Source organism: Macaca mulatta, chromosome X (assembly GCF_049350105.2).
Source record: "Macaca mulatta isolate MMU2019108-1 chromosome X, T2T-MMU8v2.0, whole genome shotgun sequence".
In the NCBI taxonomy this organism is placed as follows: domain Eukaryota; kingdom Metazoa; phylum Chordata; class Mammalia; order Primates; family Cercopithecidae; genus Macaca; species Macaca mulatta.
Window position 1 is genome coordinate 137712894 of NC_133426.1, and position 24897 is coordinate 137737790.

General features: G+C 45.3%; 1 protein-coding gene across 2 annotated transcripts; it reads right to left on the minus strand.

Moving 5' to 3' along the window:
• Positions 1–8737: 8737 nt before the first annotated feature.
• Positions 8738–24600, minus strand: IGSF1 (immunoglobulin superfamily member 1). 2 transcript variants are annotated; one of them, XM_028841904.2, is made up of 20 exons: positions 24508–24600; positions 21887–22023; positions 21719–21745; positions 21050–21331; positions 20462–20749; positions 18257–18541; positions 17721–18014; positions 16943–17221; positions 16495–16615; positions 14545–14615; positions 14418–14450; positions 13736–14026; positions 13131–13409; positions 12172–12459; positions 11193–11480; positions 10710–10997; positions 10231–10518; positions 9831–10109; positions 9315–9438; positions 8738–9163 (listed from the first exon to the last, which is right to left on the minus strand). In XM_028841904.2, the coding sequence occupies exons 2-20, from the start codon at positions 21954–21956 to the stop codon at positions 9028–9030; spliced, it is 4011 nt and encodes a 1336-aa protein (XP_028697737.1). In that variant the 5' UTR covers positions 21957–22023; positions 24508–24600; the 3' UTR covers positions 8738–9027. The 2 variants fall into 2 exon arrangements, with proteins under 2 accessions (XP_028697737.1, XP_014983683.1); XM_015128197.3 differs by lacking the exon at positions 17721–18014.
• Between the last annotated feature and the right edge of the window lie 297 nt (positions 24601–24897).

A 24897-nucleotide genomic window follows, 5' to 3' on the forward strand; every position in this document is an offset into this window, starting at 1 on the left:
AAGCAAAGGGATTTGCCCCAAGTTGACTCTCTGATGTTGTAAAATGGTCAGTAGTGTAATAATGGTGACCCTATTAGCAGACCTCAAAGTGGCCCTTTTCCATGTTGTCCCAAAGGATTGTCAGGCCTGGCGCCAGCAAGAATTGCTGCTGGGGGAGGAATCTCGCCTAGAACTTTTTTGAGACCTGCCACCATCCAGTCTGCTCTTTGTTCCTCTTTGAGCCTGGCCTCATTTGGCTGTTCTCCCTCTGGTAAGCCCCTAGCTAGAGTGCCAGCCAAGCTGTTGCCCTTCACACACCCCACCCGCAGACCGATATGCTTGCTCCCTTTGCTTGGCTGCCAGGGAGAGGATTTATATCAAGATTGCTCAACTAGGAAATGCCGAGTTCCGTACAATTCCAATGCTTGCTTTCTGTTACATTTTTGTTATTTCATAGTCTTGACCTTTAACCTTTATGTCCGGAAATTCTCATGGATGAGTCTACCTTTGAATGATTTGTCTTTCGGTCTCAGGTTTAATATTCTGTGTCTCGAATTATTTTAGATGCCTGGGCTAGCCTGCCTCTGCTCTCATTGACCCGCTATCAATAAACACAGGGTTTGCTTAACAGTAAGGCATATTCTGTTTTATGTGTGTACTCACTCTGATCAAAATAGAGATGTTTATAAATGGAGTTCTCTGTGGAGGTCTAAGCCAAACCACAACCTGGGCATTTCTACAGTACTTTGTAAATTGTTGTGCAAGTGGTAGTGTTAGATAAAATAACACACTGGGGGAAAAGTGAGTTTTTATTGCTATAAAACTACTTTAACCTAACTTTCCTCCCACACATGTCACCCTTCTGGCCCCTCAATTATGGTAGTAGGCAGCAGTAGGAGAGCAAAAGTAACCCTAATATCACCAACATTGAAATACAGTCTCTTAAGGCGATACTCTGAGTCAACAACATTTTAACAAAAAAGATTGTCTTTACGTATAGGCCTGTAGTAGGCAGGTGGGAACCTACACTTAAGCAGTTGTATGAGACAGGATATAATTTCTGAGGTCTAGCTTTAAAAGAGTGTGCTCAATCTTGGTTGTGCATGGGAATAACCTGAGGACTTTAGGAATACTAATTCCTGGGTCCCAACCCCAGAGACTTTGATTTAGGTAATCCGGTGGGGTGGGACACAATCTGGTCATAGGGATTTTAAAGAGCTCTTTTGGTGATTATAGTATGTAGCCAAGGTCTAGAACCATTAATCTAGAGCCTTGTTGCACAAAGTATGATATGTGTGCCAATAGAATGAACATTACCTAGGAGCTTGTGAGAAATGCAGATGATCAGGCCCTGCCCCAGACCTACTGAATCAGAATGTACATTTTAACAGAGTGCCCTGGTGATTCATATGCACATTAAAGTTTGAGAGGCACTGCTCTAGAAGTGTCAGCTCTTGAAAAGCACACCCTGGAAAGAACACTAGCGTAGTCAACCAACATGCCCGCTGGCATTCTGGGTTTTCTAAAATACGACAAATAAACCCTAAGACATCAATTGCAGAGGGAGTATCTACATCAGTCTAAGAAAGATGAACTCTCCCACCACAGAAAAATGAGAGGAAAAGGTAGACAACTTAGCATGTAGCACTGTTTCTTTCTGGTCTATCTTGTAAGCTTGGATTCTTCTGCTGGTAGTCTTCACAGACTCATGGATAAGGAGAGAGGTGCCAGAAGAATAAATAAAACAATGATTTCCCCCACAAAGCAAGGAGAATCTACAAATGGTAGCCTAGTGAGTTTGACGTCGGTCCCCAGCAAACTTCTAGAATAGATTATTAAGAAGATGATTTCTGAGCCCTTAGAAAGAGACTTACTAATCACTAGAAACCAGCGTGGGTTCATTAAGAACAAGTCATGTCAGACTAAGCTCATTTCCTTTTGGATAGGCTTACAAGAGGAAGCTGCAAAAATTGTTTACCTGGGCTTCAGCAAGGATCTTAACAAACATTTCTGTGATGTCCTTTCAGACAAGGTAGAGAAATGAGGACTAGCTGAGAGTATGGATAGTTGAATGTTTAACTCGTTAAATGATCATATACTAAATGTATGGATTTAATGAATTATTGTTAACCCAGAAAGACACTTGGATCAGGTTAAGATGTTGACCAAATTTAGGACTAAGACCAAGCTTGGGGGGATATTTGTATACATTGTATAACAGAAAATAACAATGTTCATTGTTGTATCATCAGGCCTTACATTGGCATAATACTTTTCTAATTACAGAGCACTTTCACATATATTGTTTCATTTGATCTTCCCCACAACCCTGCAAAATTAGAATAGTGATTATGTCCATTTTACAGATAGGAAAACCGAAGTTGAAAGATTCAGTAATTTGTCAAGTGGACAAATACGTATAAAGATACCACATGTTCTCACTCATATGTTGGTGCTAAAAAAAAAAATTGAAGTCATGCGGAGATAGACAGTAGAATGGTGGTTACCAGAGGCTGGGAGGGTAGTTGGGGATGGGGGGAATAAAGTGGAGGTAGCTAATGAATACAGAAATACAGTTAGATAGAAGGAGTAAGATCTAGTGGTTGGTAGCACAATAGGGTGACTATAATTAACAATAATTTACTGTATATTTTAAAATAACTAAAAAGGTGAAATTGGAATGCTCCTAACACAAAGAAAAGTAAGTGCTTAAGGTGATGGATATCCCAATTACTTGGATTTGATGAGTACACATGGTACGCCTGTATCAAAACATCACATGTACCCCATAAATATACACAACTGTTATGTACCCATAATTAAAAATAAAAATGCAAAAAGTTTTTTAAAATGAACATTTAAAAAACTGTATATTTGAGGCAAATATAAAGTTTTATGTGTCAGCTTCAAAGCTAGCTGCATGAAATCAGAGTGAAGGCAAGGTTTAGCAGTAATTCTATATAGGGCATGGCAGTTTTAGTTAACTTCAAACTTAGTACTAGCCCACAGTGTTAAGTGGTTGCTCAATATGCTATTGAGTTCTCAGGGGTATATTAATGAAAGTACAGTGTCTATCACATTGGAGGTGATAGTTTCTTTGCTTCCAAAGTTAATCAGAACATCTCTAAGGTACTGTTTTACTCTGATTGTTGCATTTCCAAAAAAAAAAAAAAAAGATGTTTTATCTGGAAAAATGAAGATTTAAGGAAGAATTTTGTGAAGGCAGCTCTCGGGACACTAAAAAGTTTCCTGACCACTATAGTTACCTGATAATTGAAGGACAACCATTCTTTACAGTTAGTAATGCCCCTACCCCACCCCCTCCCTCTAGAAGAGTTCAAGCAGAGGCTGATCAGCCTCTTGTTTGGTATGTTGTAGAAAGTTTGTGCATTGTATCATCTCTGATGGCTCTTCCAATTCTAACATTTTCCAAGTCTAGAATTCCTTCACTGTGTCTGGATAAATATGGTCAACTCCAACTTTGGGGCATCAGTTGATGAATTCCCCAAGACTGGGGTCAAAAAGGAGCAATGGCTTGAGTAATAATTCTGCAAATTAAGGAATCATTTGCTAGTTTTGACAGGTTTCTTGCCAAGTGCCACTTTTTACAGGATTTGTCTCAAGCTCAGAATTAATTTTGGCCTCTGGTGTACATTCTGCTAGCCTGTGATTCCATGTAGATCATTCTTGGACCTTTTGCATATGGTACCAAAGATGGCCTTCTGAAATAACCAGGGATTTCACCACAAAAACCATCCTTCATAGGCCAATAACTCATGATTGGCTCGAATTTCTCCACAAATTCTTACCACACCCAGTTGAAAACATGACTCTAGCCAGGATCCTGTAGAGTTAATTTACCACATAATATGATCGTTTTGGCTTAGGTTCCATTGTTTGGGGTGGGGAGGGGCTTGAGGGAATATCTTTCTTCTCCAGACCTGTTGCCACTAGTCATGTGGTTTCCTTTTCAGGGATTTCCCCAGAATGGGAGCGTCTCATCACACTGGCTCCCTCCTCAGCTTTGGAATCACTTCATCTCTCTCAGGGAGGGAAGTTGAAAGAATTTGGTCTACAGTAGACCAGAGTGGTGTGGACTTCTGGGAGCGAAGGGGAGAGATCGAGACTAAATTTGGGAATGTATGAGTCTTCCTTCTCAATGATCCTACAGGCCAGCTTCCATGCATAAGTGGGGCCTGGACTAGATTTCCACAGGAGGGCTACAGGTTTTGTTGGACAATGATGATGAGTTAGGCCAAGGCACCTCCTTTCCTTGAGAGTTGCAAGGTCAGGATCTCAGAGAAACCTGAGACAGCATAATTTAGTGGTTATAAACACAATCTTTGAAGCCAGACTGTCTTGGTCCAAATCTTGTCCCTAACACTTCCTAGCTGTGTGACCTAGGCAGTTTACTTAACTTCTGTGTGCCTCCATTTCCTCTTTTGTAAGGAATGTGAATGGTGATAGCACCTATCTCATAGATTTGTTGTGAGTATTAAGATAATAAATGTAAAGCACTAGAACAAGGTCTAACAAACATAAGTGTATGTGAGAGTTTGTTCAATAAAATACATAAAAGAGTAGGCTGAGAAGGTGGTCAATTTAGTAAAAATATTTATTGAATATCTACTGAGCCTCTGTTTTTTCATGTGTAATATGGGGATAATAACAGCAAGGAATCTTACACAGGGCTGCTGTTAAGAGAAAATGAGATAGTGCCTATAGATCTGACACATAGAGAGGAGCTCACTAGATGGTAACACATGACTTCTGTAAGCTGGGATCCATAAGATTAAACCCAACAAAAATAAATGTCAAGTCTACATTTTAGTTAAAAACCCAATTTCAAAATAACACATCACTTGCACAAGTAAAGGACAAGAAAGGATTGAATTGGCAAGAGCTTGTGTGAAAAAGAGCTGTGGATTTTAGTTGACCACAAGTTTCCTGTGAGCCAACAGTGTGATCTGGCTGTTCAAGGGCTGATGTAATTTTATATGACATTAATAGAAATGGTGAGTTGAGATTCCGGCCAGTGATGGTTCCCTGTTCTCTTTACTCTGTGCTGGTCAGATTGCGGCGGATGTACAGGACTTTATCCTACTTACAATATTCTTGAATGGACAATGACAAGTTCATTGACAAACTGTCCAGAAGTAGTGACCTGGGTTGGGGGGAATTGGCAAACTCTTTCCTGAGGATGAGATGAAAATAATCTGGGGAGGGAAACACTAAGGCAATATTTGAAACAGTTCTTTCTTCTAGTGAAAATGTTTACAGAACGCACCCCACATCCAATCTGTCAGCAAATTCTGTTGGTTCTTTCCTCAAATTGTATCAATATTCTGACCATTTCTCATTGCCTCTTCTGCTACCATCCTGACCTAAGCCAGCCTGTCTTGCCAGAATTACTACAATAGTCTCCCAGCAGATCTCTCTGCTGTCACTCTGGCCCCCTCTGTCTGCTCTCCAAACAGAAGGCTGGAGGGCCCTATTTAAATATATCTCCAGTGGCTTCCTATTTCATTCAGAGCATAAATCAAAGTCCTCATAAAAGCCTACAAGGGCTTTCTGGGCCTGGTTCCTATTACCTCTGTGACTTCAACTCTTACTCTCTTCCTTGCTTACTATGCTCCAGTCACACTCCTTTACTCACATTCCTCAAACCAGCCAGGCATTCTCCTGTCTCAGGGCTTCTGCATCTGCTGTTCCCTCTGATCAAAACCCACTTTGCCTAGATATTTGCACATCTTGCTCCTTCACGTCCTTCAAATTGTAATTCAAGCATTACCTTCTCAATGAGGTCTTCTCGACCACCCTTTATAAATTGTCACAATCTCCCCCACAAAACACATCTCTGTATCTCCTTTCTCTGCTTCATTTTTCATTACAGCACTTATCATCATCTAATATTCCATGTACTTTATACTTTATTACTGACTATATTAATGGTTTGTTTTCCACACTAGAAGGGCAGGGATTGTTGTTTGTCTTTGTCACTATTGTATCCAATGCCCACAGCAGTGTTTGGCATACAGACAGCAGCCAATAAATATTTGTAGAATAAACAGATATATAAAATATATCAAGAGGTGCTCTGTTTAAATCTGATAGGGGTGGTAGGCATGAACTCTGCCCTCTCTGGAACCTGAATAATTGAGAGTTAACTACATGAACACATTTGCACACGAATGCTGGCCAAACTCTAGAAGCACCACTGAGTGAGCACTACAGGGCATGGCGGAGACAACTCCCATTTTCCAGACTTTGGAGGATTATTATGTATAAGAAGTAGATTTCATTGGGGTTGCAACTTGAATCAGAACTAGAGCCAGTGAGTATGAAGGGAATACATACAGGTAGATACGGGATCAATAGAATGATTTGAGATTCTCAGGTTGTCTGATGAAGTGGTGAACTCTCTAGCTTTGGAAGTGTGCAAGAAGAAGCTATATATCTCTCTGTTAGTCTTGCTATAAAAAAAGATTCTGAACTGGCTCGAGGATTGATTGGTTCATACCACCTTGACAATCTTTGTAGCTCTGAGATGCTGCAGCCAAAAGTCAAAAGTATGTGAGCCCAAGGATGAGGGGTAATATATGTTTGTTTTTTTACAATTTGAGAGAGGTCTTTGGCCTTTCTTCCTGGAATCCCAGAGACGAATTTTCCTTGCAAAAGTTCATTCCATCCTAATTGCGATTCCATTTCCCAGAAATTACCTGATGCTGGGCTGATGATTAGTGGCCAGCCAGGGGTAAAGGGACTGATTCCCATGGCAACCAGGTTGAAAAAACATACCATGTGGAGAATTGTCAGCAACGAGCTACGTTTGCATTATAAATAGATATTTAATTCATTGAGATAGTTTGTGATGACTTCTGCATTATAAATAGGTACTTAATTCATATAGATAGCTCTGACAGCAAGTAGGAAAGTTAAACCCCAAGGCCACTCTTTGTCTTTAAGTATTTCAGAGTTAATTGACAACTATTTTTTTCCTTCTAGAACACGTAGAACTTGGCTGTGCGAAAGAACAGTATATGTGAGTGTTTTTAGAAAGCCAACTAACAGTCCAGGGTCACAATATTTCTCCCTATTCGTTTCTCACTGAAAAATTTTTCACAATTTTCCCTGAGTGCAAGAGTTTCTCTCTTTGAATCCCTTTGACACAGGAGACCCCAGGTTCAATGTCTCGATTTCACAAGAGTCATTTCCTGTCGTGTTTGTCTCACCGTCACACTGCTTTTCTAACTCAGAGGCATCTCAAAATTTCAGTCCTTGGCCCTCTGCTCTTATCTTCCCTTTTCTCTTTCCCTTGGTGAAAGCTAAAGCAATCAAGTTATCACTTGCTACCTTACACAGCTGTACTAGCCTTGACAATGTACACTTTGGAACACCCAAATGTTGGAAAACAGAATCAGATCTGATCAAAGGACTTTTATCCTAAAACTGAGGACCAACTCTTTCCAGTGTTCAAAATGTACTGCTTGATTGAGGGTTAGAGATGGAGAGTATGAGGGCAAAAAGTGGTGTTCAGCAGCAAGCAACAATTAAGTTTGGCTAAACTAAAATGTAAAAGTGCTTTTGAAATGCAATTTTTACAAATACTATAATAAATTAGTATAAACGACTAACAGAATCTCATCAAATGGAAATCAGAGTGCGACTTTGTACTTCTACATTCCAAAGAGCTTAACACAAATTAGTCTATAATACTCAGAGTGCTTCATTCTGTAAGGATTAAAGGAAATGGGATGCTTTTTTTTTTTCATTAACTTGCTGGGTAAATATGCTTCCTAATGCAAGCATATAGAGGAGTTGCTTTCTAAACTTTATTATAACCAGGGTTAAATAACTCACCAGGTGCTGTACCCTTGTACATTGCTCTATTGAACAGTGTTAGCTTAGAATTAAACAGTGCTGGGAGGCAAGTTTAACTTCTTTAGGGTCAGATTTGAAGGGGTCATGACCCCCTCTCAGACCTGTGGGTCAATTTTTCTGAGGTCTTTAACAAGGTTTGAGGAACTAGGTAAGCCACTCACCCCAACCCAAATGGCCTAATGGCCTACTGTGTACTGAATTCCCACTCATGGGGCAAGTGGCCTTTTAATCCAGGGGGAAAGGTCAGGGGCTGAGAATGGGAGCTAGCCCCCACCCCTACCATTTCCCCATTTGGAATCCTGGGAGGCGGCACTAGCAGGTCCCTGTTCCAAATAATCCACCTCATCTGCTTACTGGCTTCTTGAGATCCCACCATTAGATGCACATTCCTTTGGGAAAATGGGACTCTCTTTAGAGAGAGGCAAAGTATCAGATTTGATTAATTTTTCATACTTAAGAGTGAATTCATTTACACCCTGTGATTGCTAGGTAAGGGCCACAAAGCACGCTTTTCCAGTTTCAAAGTTCTGCTGAGGGCCAATCCTGCTGTTTGAAAGTGGATGTACTATGGACCCAAACGTAACATGGTGAAATGCATGTAATGTCTGTGTTTTCCCTTCTCAGGCTCAACCAGGAGAGAGTGTTGCCATTCATTCATTCATCCAATGGAAGGGCAAAATAATACTCTGGTCAGTGAATACGTGTCAAACCAAACTGGGAAGTAGCTATTTTGGAGCCCCCTCCCCACACCCATCCTTGAACAACTTTCTCTTTTCTTGTAGCCCTGCACTCTCTTATTCTGCCATCGAGGTCAGCTCCAATACATCACTTCTAAATTGTTAGTGGAAAACAGACCAATAGAAGACCACAGCTGTAGTTTTTGCAGTTAAATAGTGAATGCTCTTTTTATTCAGAAGAATGCATTTTTAATAGAATTTCATGCGCCAGTAAATCAGTACAGTGAGGAGTTACAGGGGTGGGGAACCTCTCTTCAGGAAACATCTCACCCTGGCAGAGCTGTCAACTCCCAGAATACCCTTTACCCAGCTCAGGTGATTAGAGACCAAGGAACAGCAGATGGGGCTGACTTGCAGGGTAACTAGTTGGATTTACAGGTCTCTGAAAGCAAGATAGAGGAGAGGAAAGCTCTTGTAAAGGAGGAGATTATTATATTGGGACTGGCAGTTCCACAGAGATTCTCCGAGAGGTTGATGAAGGAGAATTGGCGGGGGTGCCTGGTTCTCCTTCTTGGTTACACTCTTCAAGGGCAATGGTCTGGTCTCTTCCGTCTGTCTCTGAGCCTCTATGTAAAGAAAAAGACATGAGTAAGGGAGGATCCAGAACCTGAAAACAGATTGCATGTTGGGGCTCAGATACTAGGGAAGCATTTGTATGATTGCTTTTCTAGCACCACCTGGTTCACAGAAGGGGGCCATAATGAGGCATTTATTTACCTGGTTCGCAGTCGAGGCCACTTCTTCCACTCTATGGCTAGCACTACCCCCAAGGCTACAACAACCACCACGATTAGGCTACTTCGGACAATGTTCCCTACTGTGCACTCCTGAGCCACAGGCCCTGTGGTGATGAAAGAGGAGAAACCAAGGCCATGGAGATTAGTGTGTGTATGTTCCCCTTAATCTGGTATTGCCCCACACTCTGGTCTTCTTTAGGGTTCATGTGGGAGCCATGTGTTAAGACTACAGTGCAGGTGGGCAGTGGCAGAGTTTATGCTGAGGCAGAAGCAGCCCTCCTTTCCTTGGGGCCAAGAGGCCTGGAAAGAAACCCACTCACTATCTTAAAAAACATTTAAGGTCCCACCTCCTCACCATCCTTAGGAGAAAGAGGACACACTATAGGTCCCTGGTTCCAAAGCCCCTCCATTCTCCTCATTTGAGATGTCTCCATGGGGACTGTCCCTGGGATCCCAGGTGTGTCACACCAGGATCATGGAGAGATTATTCTCTTACCTGCTGCCCCCACCAGCTCCAGGGAATCACTAGGTTCTGACCAGATATCAGGGTAGGCCTGGAGGCGGTAGCTGCAGCTGTAGTTTCCAATGCCTTTTCCTTCTACATTGTTGATGACAAAGTCTCCATCCTCTGAAAACTGCTGAGGTGCTTCTTCTCCATCATGTTCTAGGACAAATTCAACACCTGGCAGGGGTCCTCGGCACTGAAGGATGATGTCCTTCCCCAGCTTGAACATGGTGCCGGGCCAGGCTGACAGAGAAGGTTTAGGGGGCTTGTCTGCAACCAACAAGGACACAGAGTTAGGATAAGTGATCCTGAACTTAGCCCTTTACCCGCTTATTGCTGACTGCTAAAAACTACAAAATCATGACTCGTACTGAAGTCTCCAGGACCTTACCAGTCACCCAGATCTCCAGGGAGTCACTGTGATTTGAAGCTGCAAAGGGAGCAGAGTCCAAATAATAAACACAGCTATAGATCCCAGAATCTTCACCTCTCACTGCTGGCATCCAGAAGTCAGCCCTGTACCCACTTGGCCTCTGTTGCTCTAAGGGCTCCTGAGTCCCCTCCTTCAACAGGACAAATGTTGAGTCTGGCAGTTCCCCTTGACACTGAAGAGTCATATTTTCGCCAGGGGACACCATGGGACCAGGCTGGGCTAATAGGCTGGGTTTGGGGAGTAAGCCTGGAAGAAATGAACTCCTGGTCAAAGAGAAGAGGTCACTTTCCAGTGCATCACCCCTGGGGTCTCTGCTCAATAAAGAGGAAAGACAATTGGTTGCCTCTCCTCGAGCTCTCCGAAAACTATCTCCCATGAACCAGTCTATTCCCTCCTTTCTCCACTTCCATGCCCACTTGACAGCCTCTTCCCCTTACCTGTGACTATGAGTTCCAGGGTGTTGCTAGGTTGTATCTTGATAGAACTGGTCCAGTCAGGGTGGTAGCAGCAGCTGTAACGCCCCATGCTAGCACCAGATATATTGGTGATGGGGAATGCCCCGTCATTACTGGTGGATCCCCAGAGCTGCATTGAAGTGGCTTCTTCTTCTTTGTGCAGAATGTATCCTACACCATGGACTGGCCCTCGGCACCACAGAGTAACATTCTGCCCCATGGGAACCACAGAACTGGGCTCAGCAAACAACCATGGCTTAGGGAATGTGTCTAGAAAGAGACCAAGGTTGTAAAGTGGTGACTATAGAAACTTATCAGTTCCTGCTTAAATTAACCCTCTATCTTTCTCCTCTTGGACACAATAGTTCCCCTCCGTGGCCTAGCCTAGACTTCTAGGAGGAATTACCCTCCCTAACCCCTACTCCAATGATCTCCATCCCAGTCCCATGTCCGCTCTGTCCTTACCAGTCACCCAGATCATAAGGGGTATACTGAGATATGACCCCCTGTTTGACATGGTTGTCTCATAGTAGATACAGCTATAGTTCCCAGAGTCCTCTGCTCCAACAGTGTGGAGAAGGAAGTCAGCTGAGTTCCCTGAGACACTCTGAAACTGTAAGGGAACCTGGGCTCCCTCTTGCAAGAGGGCGAACCTCATGCCCTGGAAAGTCCCTTGGCAGCGCAGGGTCACACTCTTCCCAGGAAACACCACGGGACCTGGCTGTGCCAGGAGAGTGGGTTTGGGGTAGAATTCTGAAATTAAAGAGACAACAGCGTGAGATAAACCCAGCCCTCACATCCTGCAAATAGCCTTTTAAAGTGTTATTGTAAGACAAAATATATGTTTGTTGTCAAAAATTAGAAAATATAGAAAAAAAAACTAATGAAGGAAACACAATTCTACCACTCAAAGATAAGTGTTTTTAATATTTCTTTGCCATTTATTCTTTATATACATTTCCATGTCCATGTAGCTATAACTGTTTACATAATTGGGACTCCACTTATGCACAGTTGTATAGTTGTATAGTATGCAGCTGACATTTCAAGGTCTTTTCCCTTTCTCTGAGAGCCGTCCAGCCCACCGATCTCTGACAGCCCAGCTAGAGAAAAAGTGGACATTGAGCCTAAAGCTCAAGGCCAAGCCATAAAAATGTGCAGAAATAGGGCAACTTGAACTGAGCTCTTGGAATTGGACTCCCCCATCTGCCTCATTTATTCCCCCAGAAATGAATTGCTTGCCTCCCCCACCGCCTTTGTTTCTTGTTCCTGTAATAATAACATGAACAGCTGTGCATCATGGACTGGTCACTATGGACCAGCCACTGTCCTAAGCACTTTCTCAGTGTTTTTTAGAAGAAACATTTCTTCCTCTCCCACTGACAGCCTTCCACCCACCATCCCAGGGTTGGCACCACCTCTACCTGGAGTCCCCCCTCCTAACCTGTCACCACGAGCTCCACAGGGTCGCTGGGCTCAGACCAGATAGAAAAGTCATAATATCGGCAGCTGTAATTCCCTCCATCACCAATGCCCACCGAAATGATTAGAAAGTGAGCTGCACTGGCCCCTGGACTTGCCCAGGACCTGTCACTGGATGCTATTTCACTTCCATCTTTGTAAAGAATAAAGCTCATATGCTGGTGGGGGGTGGAGCAATTGAAAGTCACTCGGGCACCAGGAGTGACCACGGGGCTGGCCCATGTCTTGAAGAAGGGCTTAGGGTACATTTCTAGAAGGCAAGAAAACAAAACAAAAAACAACAACAACAAAAACAAAACAAAACAAAACAAAAATAACAAAATACAACACAAAACCAAATTAAGAACAAGAAAGAGAGAAAGCAAATATAGCAAATATTGGTTCTAGGAGGCTTCTCTGCTTTCTATAGTATTTCATTCAGAAGTAAGTGCATTTAAAAAGTAAGGTAAATCCACTCTGCAGATAGACTTCTCACACAGGGACCCTTCAACCCCACCCCTCACTACCTCCACATGAATCCTCAGTGTGAGGCAATGGAGGCTAGTAAAAAGGTAGAATTTTTCTTGGGGCTCTGCTGATTCTCTGAGTCTCACTTTGCCCATTTGGACCAGGGGAAAATGGTACCTGCTTCACTCACCTTGAAGAGTTGCTCTATGGTGAAGTGAGATAATTGATGTGAAAATAATTAGAAAAATTAAATCACACTCCATGAACCAAAGCTATTAATAACGATTATGGCTATTAATATCGTGCAGCCAGAGGCCCTGGCACTCCCAGCGCCACGCCTGCCTGGCTCTAAGATTGGACACAGGCTCCCAGGACCAGCAGCAAAGTTTGCTGCAGGGAGAGGAGTGTCTGACCCAGGGCTTTGCCTTTCCCTCCACCCCGCCCCTCTTCCTCACACATCCTTTTCAGCTCTACCTTTTATGACAAGCTCCAGGGGCTCACTGGGCTCAGACCACTTGAAGGGGCGTTGTTCAGTGTGAGTGCGGCAGCTGTAATTGCCTTCGTCTTTATCCTCCATTCTTTGGATTGTAAAGACGGCTTCCCTTCCAACTGCACCAAGTTGCTGGACAGGTTCTTGCTGTCCCTCCTTATACAGAGCAAACCCCATGCCTGCCAGCCATCCTTTGCACCGGAGTTGTAGTTCCTGGCCCCGGATTGGGAGGGAAGCAGAAATGACAGGTTTGGGGAGGATGTCTGGAAAACAGAATGGGGTGGAAAAGGAGTTAGAAATTTGCAGTTGCCCAGATGGGATACTCGGGGTCACTTTGTCAGCAAATAAAGACATTCATTCTGGGCTGGCCCTAGGCTCTTCCAGTCAGTCTCCTCACACTCTCTTTCCCATCCCGCCCCTCCCCCTGCCCCGTAACTCCCTACCATTTCAGCACCCCTCCTCTCCTACATGCAGCACAAGCCCCTTGGGTTCCAGGGTCCCTGGGAGTTCGTTCCCTCACTCCCAGGAGCAGTGTTGGAGTCCCAGGGGCACTGGGAATAACTCCGGGAGACCCTCTACCTTTTCTTACCTGTCCCCAGCAGCTCAAGTGCCTCACTGGGCTCCGATACAGCCATCTCCTCCCATGAATGGCAGTGGTAGCTCCCGGTGTGGCTCTGGGTCAGGGCGCCAAGGGGAAAGGCAGCCCGGACCTGCTCTGAGGCCGGGCGAGTTGCAATCCACCCGGTCCCGTCCTTCAGCAGCACAAACTCCTTAGTTGAGCCAGAAGGGCTTCTGCACCAGAGGGTTAAGTTCTTCCACGGGGCCAGAGGAAAGTTGGTCTCTGCCCACAGCTCAGGCTTAGGGGTTGGCATGACTATTTCTAGAAACAGCAGAATTAATGAAGCCATCCTCCCGCCTCCCTTCCCCTCCCTCTTCCTTGCCCTTGAACCCCCTACCCGGATCACACTGCCCACCTCCCCTTGCAACCCAAATCCAAATCCTTTCCTTCTTTCCTTCCTTCCTCAGGTCCTGGGGAAAGGGGAAGCTGGTGTCTTATAGCTGAGCCTCAGAAAAGTGCAGAAGCTTGGAGGAAATTTTGCAGGCAGAAAGGCAAAGTTGGAGGCTGAATTTTGCCAGCAGCTTTAGCAAGTGCCCCTTCCTGGCTGTCCTTCCCTCCCAACCAGTCACTCCCTGGCCAATGACACTGACGCTCTGTAGTTATTTCGGATCTCCAGGGAGGAATGTCCCAGTCTGGAGCAGGAAAAACTCACCAGTCTCTTCTATCAATACCCCATTGCACAGTCCTGCAAAAGAAATTGCTGCCAGGACTCAGCCCCCTCCCCCACTGGGATTTCACCCCGGCCTTCTGCCCGGGCCCCTTCCCCCACTTGTGCTCACCACAGGAGAGAAGGGCCGTGACTATGAAGAGCATGGTGACCCCTTGAGCTGTTCCCAGCAACCAGGCTTCTCTAGTGAGACCAGAAAAGAGATGAGAGGAGTTGCTGGGATTAGGGGGAGGGTGGAGGAAAGGGGGCGGCAATTTATGTCATTGGCTTACTCGCTACCCAATGGGGACTGGATATGGCCAAGATAATGGGATATAATCTTTTCTGACATCAATGACTTTTCTTTTTGAGGGCCTTACCACCTACAAACCTCTTGCTCTTTCGTGACCCACATGTCCCCTCTGCCCCCTCCCCCTCCCCAGCCTATATCATATGTCAGCTCCCCATGGCCCCTGATTAGGCTGTTGCTGGAATTGAGATGTCAGATGTGAAAATGCTTTTATATTATCTGGAGCTCTCAGAATCCCCGGAGCTCAGTGTGATCGGCAGCTCTGGGTGGTGTGTGTGGGGGTGGAGGGAGAAACCATGAGTATTTCTCAGTCATCAAGTTTAAGTTTGGAAGCAGTTGTTATGGCAGTATTGGTCCTCAGACCCACCTGCCTCACCTGCCTTTGTTATGGAAGGGTTGCCTAGGCAGCTGTGGTGAATTACTAGAAGACTGTCAGTGCTGAGCTAAGCTTTTCAGAGACTAGAAACTCTCCCCTCAACCAGATTATAACTAGAAATGTGCAGCAGCTTTGGGTCATGGGTCTTGTAGAATTAGATGATATTAACCCAAAATCCATTGGAAAATTTTTACTTAGAAAACACTGACCATCCTTCCTGGTGAGGAAAACGTGATTTTCAAGCTGCTTTCTCTGAAATCTGGTATCTCATCTTATTCTTTGATGCTGTGTTGCTGGGCTGGGGTGGGGCACATAAAGCTACATTTTTTTTTCTAACCACTGGCTTGGAGATTACTCTAATGAATATGGGATCCAGGTCAGGTTCCAGAAAGAAGTAGAACTTCACCCCTGCTAAAACTTTTTGAAAACTCAAAGGGTGGTGGTTTTTGCAGAAGGCTTAGGTGGCTCGCTTCTGGTTGCCCAAGTATTTTGGCCCTCAGATTCCAGCGGAAAGCACAGACACATATAATCATAATCATAATCATAATCCATTGTGCACTGAATACTCCCAGACACACTGACCACATTTGCAGGGCGGGGGGTGCAACCAGAAGCAGGGAGTAGGGGGAGGTAGACAAGGTATTCAGGAGCTAACATCCCTACTAGGTCAGAAGTGGTCATTACTCTCCTTGTTCCCGGTAGAGTAGCCTGAGCACGAGCCATGGGGATGAGAGAGGCAGATGGCCCAGAGCACACCATAGAATCAAAGGAAATGGCAGGAGAATCTGTTTGGCCTGCGAGTTTGTGAGTCAGAGAAAACAGTCTGATTCTGTTGCCCTGTCCAATGTCACATCAGATGGCCATCCAGATCAAGTCTATATTCCCAGAATGCTCTGCACAGGTGGTTGGAGGCCACAGTGTCAGAGACTGGTTACTAAGGCAACTAGGATGCATCACAAGGTTTAATAGCTCCTGAGAGCTAGGGATAAGGGTGAAAAGTTGGGATAGGAGTTGAATAACAGCCTGGAAGACAGGACAGCATGGCTTCTTACAAGAGGAAAAATCCAGAACAAGTTAATAAGGGAGACATCAATCATCCCTGAGGGCAGGATGGTCTGTGGGAGAGATTTGGGCACCCTCCGGGGGGATGTCAATGAATGAAGTTCTGATTACTCCTCCTGCCTCTGAGAACTATGTATTTCTCCACCCTCTGGCTTGAGTGCTGACCCCTCTGTGAGGCGAAAGAGACAGCTGGGGTGAGAAAGTCTTGTTCCCAAAGCCCAGAAGATGGGGGTTCTATAGGGTGTGCCTCTGTGGCTTGTCTCAACTAGGGTATGACTCATTCTTCAGACTCTATTAGGTTGGGGGGGAACAGGGGGCTGGGACAAGACAGTTACCTGATTCTGAGTCTCCGACACTTCCACCTTATCCACAGCACTACCAACAGCAAGGCAACAAGCTGCACGATTAGAGACAACCTGACAGCTTCATTCAGAACGTAATTCCAGGTGAGATAGCCTGTGGCCAGAGAAGACCAGAATCAGAGGCCTTGATGGGGACAGGGGCAGGTGAATACATTCATGGGGTGAGGACAATCTGGTTACTGAGAGTGCTTATATTGGGAAGGTGAGGCAGAAGTGGCTTTCTTTTTCATGGAGAATGGGAGCCTTGAAATTATCCTGCTAACTGCCTTTGAGGAATTGTGAGACCACCCCAGGGGAAGGGTGCTGAAACCCAAGGGCTCTGATTTTCAGGCCGCTGACTCCCTTTCCCATATCTTTCTGGGCACTGATCTGGGATCCCTGGGGTATGGAGGGGCATTCCTCTGAAGAGTTATCCTCTCACCTGCTGGCCCCATCAGCTTCAGGGGCTCACTGCGATGTGACCAGATGTTAGGATGTGTCTCTACGCGATAGCTGCAACTGTAAGTCCCTGTGCCTTTCCCATCAACATTACTGATGATGAAGTCTCCGTCTACTGAGAATTTTTGGAATGCTTCTCTTTCTTCCCATTCCAGAGAAAATTCCAGTACTGGATGAGATACTCGGCACCGAAGGGTGATGGCCTTTCCTAGCTTGAACACAGTGCTTGGCCAAGCTGACAGGGAGGGTTTGGGGGGCTTATCTGAAACCAATCCAGAGACCAGAGTGAGAAGTGACCTCAAACCCAGTACCTCTCCCCCAGAAAATGTTTCTGAGCTCCCCATTTGATCTTCTCTTCCTTTCCACTTCCACCTGGTCAGTGACTTCAAGATTTGACTGTGCATTAGAATTATTTTGCCCACTCCTTGGTGATCTAAAGATTCCTGGTTCTCTACCAGTCAGGAAGACCTCATACCTGTAAGCTTCCCCTGGCCTAAAGAAAAATAATTTTCCCAGGGGTTACAATGGGGCTGTGCCATACCGAGAGGTGGAGCTTGAGGAACAATCCTGGGAGACAAAGTCCCTAAAGTTTTGGAAGAAAGTTCTACACCACCTTCCGTGTGCATGCGTGCGTGCGTGTGTGTTTGTATGCGTTTTGCCCATAGCTCTCAGAGGATACAAGGCTACTAGCTCCTTCTTACAACACCACAATGATGATAAAAACAAACGGGTTGATAATAAAAACAGTTGTTTACACTTGCCTACAACCATAAGCTCCACAGTGTTGTGTGATGGCATCCTAATGGAGGTCTTCCAGGTGAGAAGATACTGGCAGCTATAGATGCCAGTATCACTGTAGGTTACATTGTTGAGGAAGAATGATGTGTTGTCATCGATGCTGGTGGCATCTAAAAACTGAACTGGTTTGTCTTCTCCTTTCTTATAGAGTGCAAGACCCACTCCATCCACTGGTCCTCGACACCATAGGCTCACATTCTGACCCATTTGGACCACAGGACTGGGCCAAGCAAGTAGCCAGGTCTTGGGGAAAGTGTCTAGGACAAGACCCAGAATAAAAAGCACTAATGATTTCACTTCGTGCTCCCACTCCTTAGGATTCTTTTCCTTCGCTTCCTCCAAACCACCCTTGGAAAAACCTGCCTACACCCAGTTTTACAAATTCTGTTCCCTTCTCTACTGTTAGCCCTGGCCACATGATTAGGTTCTCCAGGGAGCACAGAGGGAGATTTGTATTCTTAGCCCTTAACCTAAGTTTCATGGCATACCCGTCTCTTACCAGTTACCCAGATTTTCAGGACATCACTAAGGAGTGAACCTCTATATGAAATGTCATAGTAAAAGCAGAGGTAATGTCCAGTATCTTGGATCTTCAAAGACCGGAAGAAGAAATATGCCTCGTTTTTTATTGTCTTCTTGTGGTAAAAGGACTTCTCCAAGTCTTCAACCCTCATTAGGGCAAAGGTCATTCCATAGATTGGCCCTTGACACCTGAGATTCAGGCTTTCTCCAGGTGCCATGATGGGCCCAGGATGGGCTGTCAAAGTTGGTTTGGGGTAGAGTCCTACAAAGGGAAGAGACCCTAAAGTTAGAGGCAAGATGATTCTTTCCTGTTGTCTTCTGTTTTCTCTTTCTTAATTTCTTTGAACAAGAAGTGGTAGCTGAAATTTACCTTCTCTTCCCTATCCCTTCCTTGGATCTCTGCCTCTATAACATAATCATGGGTAGATTCACTTATACCCCTGTTCTCTCTCAATAATCTGTCAGCTTCACTGAGCTCTAACCATGTGTAGGGGTGTATCTCAGTGGAAGATCTACATCCACAATTCCCTGTATCTTTAGGTCCCTGAAATGCCAAATGTAGTTCTTTCAACCACCAGAAAAACCAAACCTCTGAAAATAACAATGATTTCATCTTTGCAGAGCATGAATACCACTAAAGTATTAAGGAGAGCTTTTGAATACATTAAGCTCATTTAAGATCCTACTTCCACAACAAGACTGAAAGAAGCCAATAAAGAGGGCTTGGCCAGTAAGTCTGCAACCCAAAGAAATCTCTGTTACAGAGCTACACATTCATGTCCATGGATTGTTTCGCCAAGGAGATTGTACACGAAAGTGAGGGCAAACCTCACCTCCTACCACTCCTTCCTACCCCCACCCCAATGCCAGGCACACTTATCTATTCATTATGGAAGGATCAGCTCTGTCATATGCTCACTGAGCATTTAGTATGCATCAAGCATCATGTAGGTCTAGGTGTATATGAGAAAAGAAGACAAAGTCTCTGCTAGCAAAAAGCCCATGAACTGGTTGGTGGGGGATATTGTTGAACAGGTAACTATGGAAGTGTGTGTTAGTGGAATCTATGCTGAAAGGGCATGAGTACAACAAACATTCATACACTCAGTTCAAACAAGCAGGTTTTTTTTTTGTTCTTTGATCCTCAATAAAAAGCTATACTAACAAAATTAATATCTACCATTTATTGAGAACTTATATGCCAGGCACTGTACATATATATTTAGGCAAATCCTCACAACAACCCTGTGAGGTAGGCATTATTATTAAACCAATTTTGCAGATCAGGAAACTGAGGCATAGAGATAAGCATTACACAGTAGATTAGATAGATACTGTTATCCCATTTTTAGAGTAGAGGAAGCCAAAGCACAGAAAAGTGAAGTGACTTGCTCAAGATCATGCAGGGAGGCAGTGTCAGAGATGGAACTAGAAACCAGTATTACCACTTCTAAGTCTCGGGTACTTTCTGTAGCACCACAGCTTTCCCCAAGCCTATTTAGCTGGATGGAGAGACTAAAGCAAATGTGGCCAATTCCATCTAGAAACCTGCAGGCCATGGGGTGGGGGAGTTGGGACTGGGACATGTCTGGCATTTTACATTTTGGGGAAACTTCTTCTATACTTAGAGATTGGTGCTGCCTTACTAGCTCTACTGATAGGGAACCAAGGCAGTTTATAAAGCCATTTCTAAAATATGAGCTATCACATTCTTTGTCATTTGTTTTCTTTGTTTGTACTCACCAACACTAGCAATTCATTCTGTTTTCCACACATAAAAATAACAATTACAAATAAAATACATTTGCAAATTTAAGACTCAATTTATAAGATTGCAGTGGCAGTGCCTGGCACATATTAGGTGCTCAATAAATACTGGTTGAATTGATGAATGAATGCATGATATTCAACAAGTAGAGAACAACAAAGCTGTGATGAGCTGAAGCTGCTGGCCAGTTGGCTGGGCTCCTTTACTAGTCAAATGATTGGCTCCCACACATCTGCCTTGCAGCACATGCGATTCTAATTTATATCTCAGTAAAACTTCAAACGACTCTAGCTCATTGGGCCTTGCAGGGCCTTAGAAACTGGCTGAGGAAAGTAAAATCAGAAACCCTAGCTCAACCAGCCATGATCCCTGGGACAACAATTGCCAGATGCCAGCAGCCATAGCCACACCCACCTGCTACAACCAGCTTCAGGGGGTTGCTGGGCTCTGACCACAGGGTGGGGAGCATCTGGATATGAGTGCGGCAGATGTAAACCCCTTCATCCTCAGGTGTCAGGTTGTCAATGGAGAATATAGCCATTGTCCCAGTTGGGACTTGGTAATCCACAGGCTCTGCATATCCCTCTTTAAACAGCATGAATACCAAATCCTGCAGCCAGCCATGGCAGAGGATGTTAACATTACATCCAGGAAGAGGGGGGGTCTCAGCCTGAATCCAGAAGATGGGCTTGGGCAGCTGGCCTGGAAGGATAGAATGAACTGTAATTAGGTAAAGCAAGAATAGTACTGTCTAGGGAGCAGCAGAGGAGAGCTCTACTTTAATTGAGGTTTCCCTGTATGATCCTTGTTTGTCACCCCTCCTTCTCCCATCTCTGCTCCAGAGTCTGCATGCCCCCTCTGCATTGCCCAATACAAAGTAGGCCCTTATTTACTATCTGTGGGATGCGTGCTTGCATGCATTTGAGAAACAAACCCTCCCCTGGAAGGCAAGTTTGAATCTCAGGAGCTGGAGTCGATTCTTGAGTATCGCTGTCTTCTTACCTGGTGCCTCCAACTCTAGAACTTTACTGGGCTTTGACCAGCCTGGCTCCTTCCAGTAGCAGCACCGGTAAAGACCTGCATTGGACTCAGTAAGGGCACCTATAAGGAATGAAACTTGGAAGGTCTTGTGGGAAGGGCGGATCCAGGTCATCTGTGTCTTATCCTTCAGCAACAGGAACTTGCTTGATATCCGAGAGGGGCTTCGGCACCAAAGAGTGATGTTCTCCCAAGGGGCCTGGGGGTAGTTGGACTCTATCCACAGCTCCGGTTGAGGGTCCATCACTGTTATTCCCACAGATCAAAAAGATGTGAGCAGTCCAGCCCTCTCCCTCCCATAACATGTCCCACAATGTCCCTTAAAATTAGCCCGGACCCAGATCTCTCATTTTGTCTTCCCTTGGGGACAGGAATGTGCTCCTGTGGGGCATCGTATAAGAACCCCAAGATATTTGGTCAAGGGGTCCAAATGAGTTGGAGAATAAAGTCTGATGGTTTCTTTTCCATCTGAGATAAAGCTTTTCACCATGCCATAGGAAACCAAGTCCTCTGATTCCCAATCAGCCCAATCTATCTCTGGAATGTCAAGGCATTATGTCCAGGGTCATGGAGACACGCCAGCATCTTGGATCCTTTAGGAAGGAGGTGACTGAGAGGGCAGGACTCACTTACCTATCGATGTCGTACCCAGACTCATCCCTGAAAAGAGAGATTATGGTAAAGGAGAGCTCCCTTGTTGTCTCCACCCTGTGCTCAAACCTCAATACTTTCCTCTCCCACCCCTAACAAGTGGGTACCTATGACAGGGTCACTTGCCCCTCACCCCTTCCTTGTACTCACGAATGCAAAAGAGCAAAACAGTGAATGTCTTCAGCATGGTGGCTCCCTCCCCTCGTCTGTCCAGGGTCATGGGGCCTCTGGTGCTGGCTGTGTGCTCTGAGTCTTGAAGAAGTTTTCTCCTCAGCAGGTGGTGGTATCTAAAAGCAGAATTGTTTTTACTTAGAGGACTTGTCCTGCTCCTTAAAGTTTAGTTTAGATGGCTAAATTGCACTTGACAACCCTACATTGTACTTCCTCACAGGCATGCAGGGTATTACAAGGTCACCTGCTGCTTCCTCTCCTTGCTCCTTTCCCTCACTTCCCTATCCTCCTGCTCAAGGTCTTTGTTGGTATCAAAGATGCCAGATTTGTTGAAATATGGATTTGTCTCTGGGATCTCAGAGGCCCAGAATAGCCTGCAGAAGCTCCACAGGATGGGGGAGATGGGAGGTGCAGAGTCACCTTTTCAGTCATACACACACACACACACACACACACACACACACACACACACATATATATGACTCTCTCATATATATATGAGAGAGCATCATATATATATATATAGAGAGAGTCATATATGTGTGTGTGTATATATATAGAGAGAGAGAGAGAGAAAGAGAGAGAGAGAGAGAGACTTCCAACAACTTAAGAGAGGGGGCATTATTATCATTCCATTTTACTGATGAACAAACTGAGGCTTAGAGAAGATATATAATTTGCCCAAAGTCAAAAGATAATACATATTAGAGCCCAAATTAAAATTCATGTTTAACTCCAAGGCCTATGGATCTAAAACAATGATTTAAACTCCCAGAGGCACCCTTCACTCCCTCTTCACCCTCCCTCACCCCTCTCACTTGATCCCTTGGATATCCTTCCCCTCCATAGAATGCTTTAGATCCAATATTACTCTCATTCTTGTCTCCTACCCCTAAAAGCTCAATACCCCAGTGTCAAGCATGTGTTAGAAAATCAAGCTGCTTGAGTTAATTTACATAAGGTCTAAATGATTCTTTCATTGCCCTTAACTTCTAAACAGTTTTGTTGATTGCCTCTAAGGGAAATGGAATTGTTTGAATCTCAGGAAACACGGCAAAGATATTTGTGTTCAGGGAGGCTTTCCATTCTCCCCGACCAAAGTCATTATTTACCATAGGCCTTGCATATACACAAGGTAGACTCTTGAGCTTTCATGCCTCTCTCCACCTCCCCCAACAGTAACCTTTCACCAAGGGGAGGTATGTCCCAGCCACACAAACTCAAGCTAATTCTCTTCCACTAACTTTCTACTGGGAGTCTGAAGTCCTGGCTGACTCCAGCTGTTATTAAATCTTAGCTCAGAAGAGTGGGGAAGAGGCAGCTCTCAGAATAGAGAAAGGAACTGATTTTGCTTTTCCAGACTGACCTTGGACCTCAGCCTCTAACTTGCCCCAGTGCTAACACTGGGTAGGATGGAGGAGCAGGAAGAGGAGGATATTTCGTGTTCAAAGGATCTGGACTGTAGGGAACAAGTGGACAGTGAGAAATTCAAGGAAGCGTAGGTCCATTGTTCATTTTTCACTTTGTATCGAAGGATTTTCAGATTACCCACTCTGAATTTTCCTTATCTGTAAAGTGGGGGAGTAATATCGACCTAACATTATTGTTGTGTTGGGTTACAGATAATACATGTACAGTGCCAGGCACATAGTGAACATTACATTTTAAAAAGGTGCTCATTTTTTCTTCTTTTCAAAAGGGGCATCAAACTGGTGTAGAACCCTGAAGATGCCCTTTCCATCTCAGTTCCTACAGCCGCTTGCTCCCACTCCTCTCAGGGCCAGGCCAAAGCTTGGATGCCACCCTGTTGCTTTGTTACCCTGGGGCTTTGGGCCAGGAGTTTTTGGGGGAAGCCAGGTTCCACTGCCAAGGGAGAGGTTCAACCTGGGATTACACCCAGGAAATGCCATCTGAGGTTTCAGCCTTGCCACTTGAACCCCTAAACCAGGATCTTTGCCTACTGCGGGATTGAGGGGAGTCAGGGAAGCTGGGCTTTTTGGCATGGCTGACCCCTCCTCAATCACTAAGGAAATTGTACCATTTATATTCAGCCCAAATGATGAATCTTATACCGGGGGAATGTGAGAACAGCCCCAAGCCTCAGGTTAGTTGGCCACGCCCATTTTGGCCTTTCACCCCACCTCCACCCCCAACTTTGGCTGCCTAGCCATTTTACCCTTCCCTTCTACTCCACCCCAAGCACTTTCCCCACCCTTAGGCAGCGCCGCAGTGCTTTTGAGGGTGACATATCTGAAATGTCTAATGGCTCGCCCCCTGCATAGCTTTGAGGGCTCCAGGAATCAAAGGGGTTGGGCTCGGCGGGGTGCCGGGTACATGCTCCGCTGAGGGTTTGGAGGGAAGACTGAGAAGGAAAAGGGGAGATATCTACAGTGCCCAGAGATTCTCACCGAGGAGGGTGTGGGATCCGGGGAGGAAAGGAGAAAGGCAGGAATGAAGGGGGTGGGGGGACAGACTGGGGAGCAGTTTGATTTACGGCAATTAATTACAGCAAGGAGACTCTTTCGGGATTTTGTTTAGGATCTGGTGGCCAGTATTTAATCTTCAGCCACTGAACTATGCGCTCATTTGCAGGTACTTACGGTACTTGAAGGCCCGCTCCGATGTTGGAGATTCTCCAGTGAGCTCCTCCAGATGCAGCAAACTGCCCGGCATGAGAAGAGCTGTCTAAGGACAGCCTCTTCGGCTCTGAGCCCCGCCTTCCTCTCTCCCCCGCCCGCCTGCTGGCCCGCCCCAACCTCCTCCGCTCCCTGCGCCGGGCTCTGGGAGCCCACCTACACCAACTCTGCCTGGCACCTGCAGTCCTCTGACGACGGAGATTTCTACGCCCCTCCCAGCTCCCCGCCTCTCTCCGGACTCCCTGCAGAGGTTGCCGGAGCCAAATTCAGGCCCCTGCCCCCTCGCCGGTCGCTCAGAGTTTCACTGGGTCACTGTATTCTGCGGGGGGAGAAGGCCAGCTCTCAAGATTTGTA

Coding starts and splice junctions, on each gene's coding strand:
- IGSF1 (XM_028841904.2), bottom strand. CDS start 21,956: ATGACCCTGGACAGACGAGGGGAGGGAGCCACCATGCTGAAGACATTC. Junction 21,332..21,718: donor TCTGGGTACGACATCGATAG/GTAAGTGAGTCC, acceptor TGGGAATAACAG/TGATGGACCCTCAACCGGAG. Junction 20,750..21,049: donor TCTAGAGTTGGAGGCACCAG/GTAAGAAGACAG, acceptor CTATCCTTCCAG/GCCAGCTGCCCAAGCCCATC.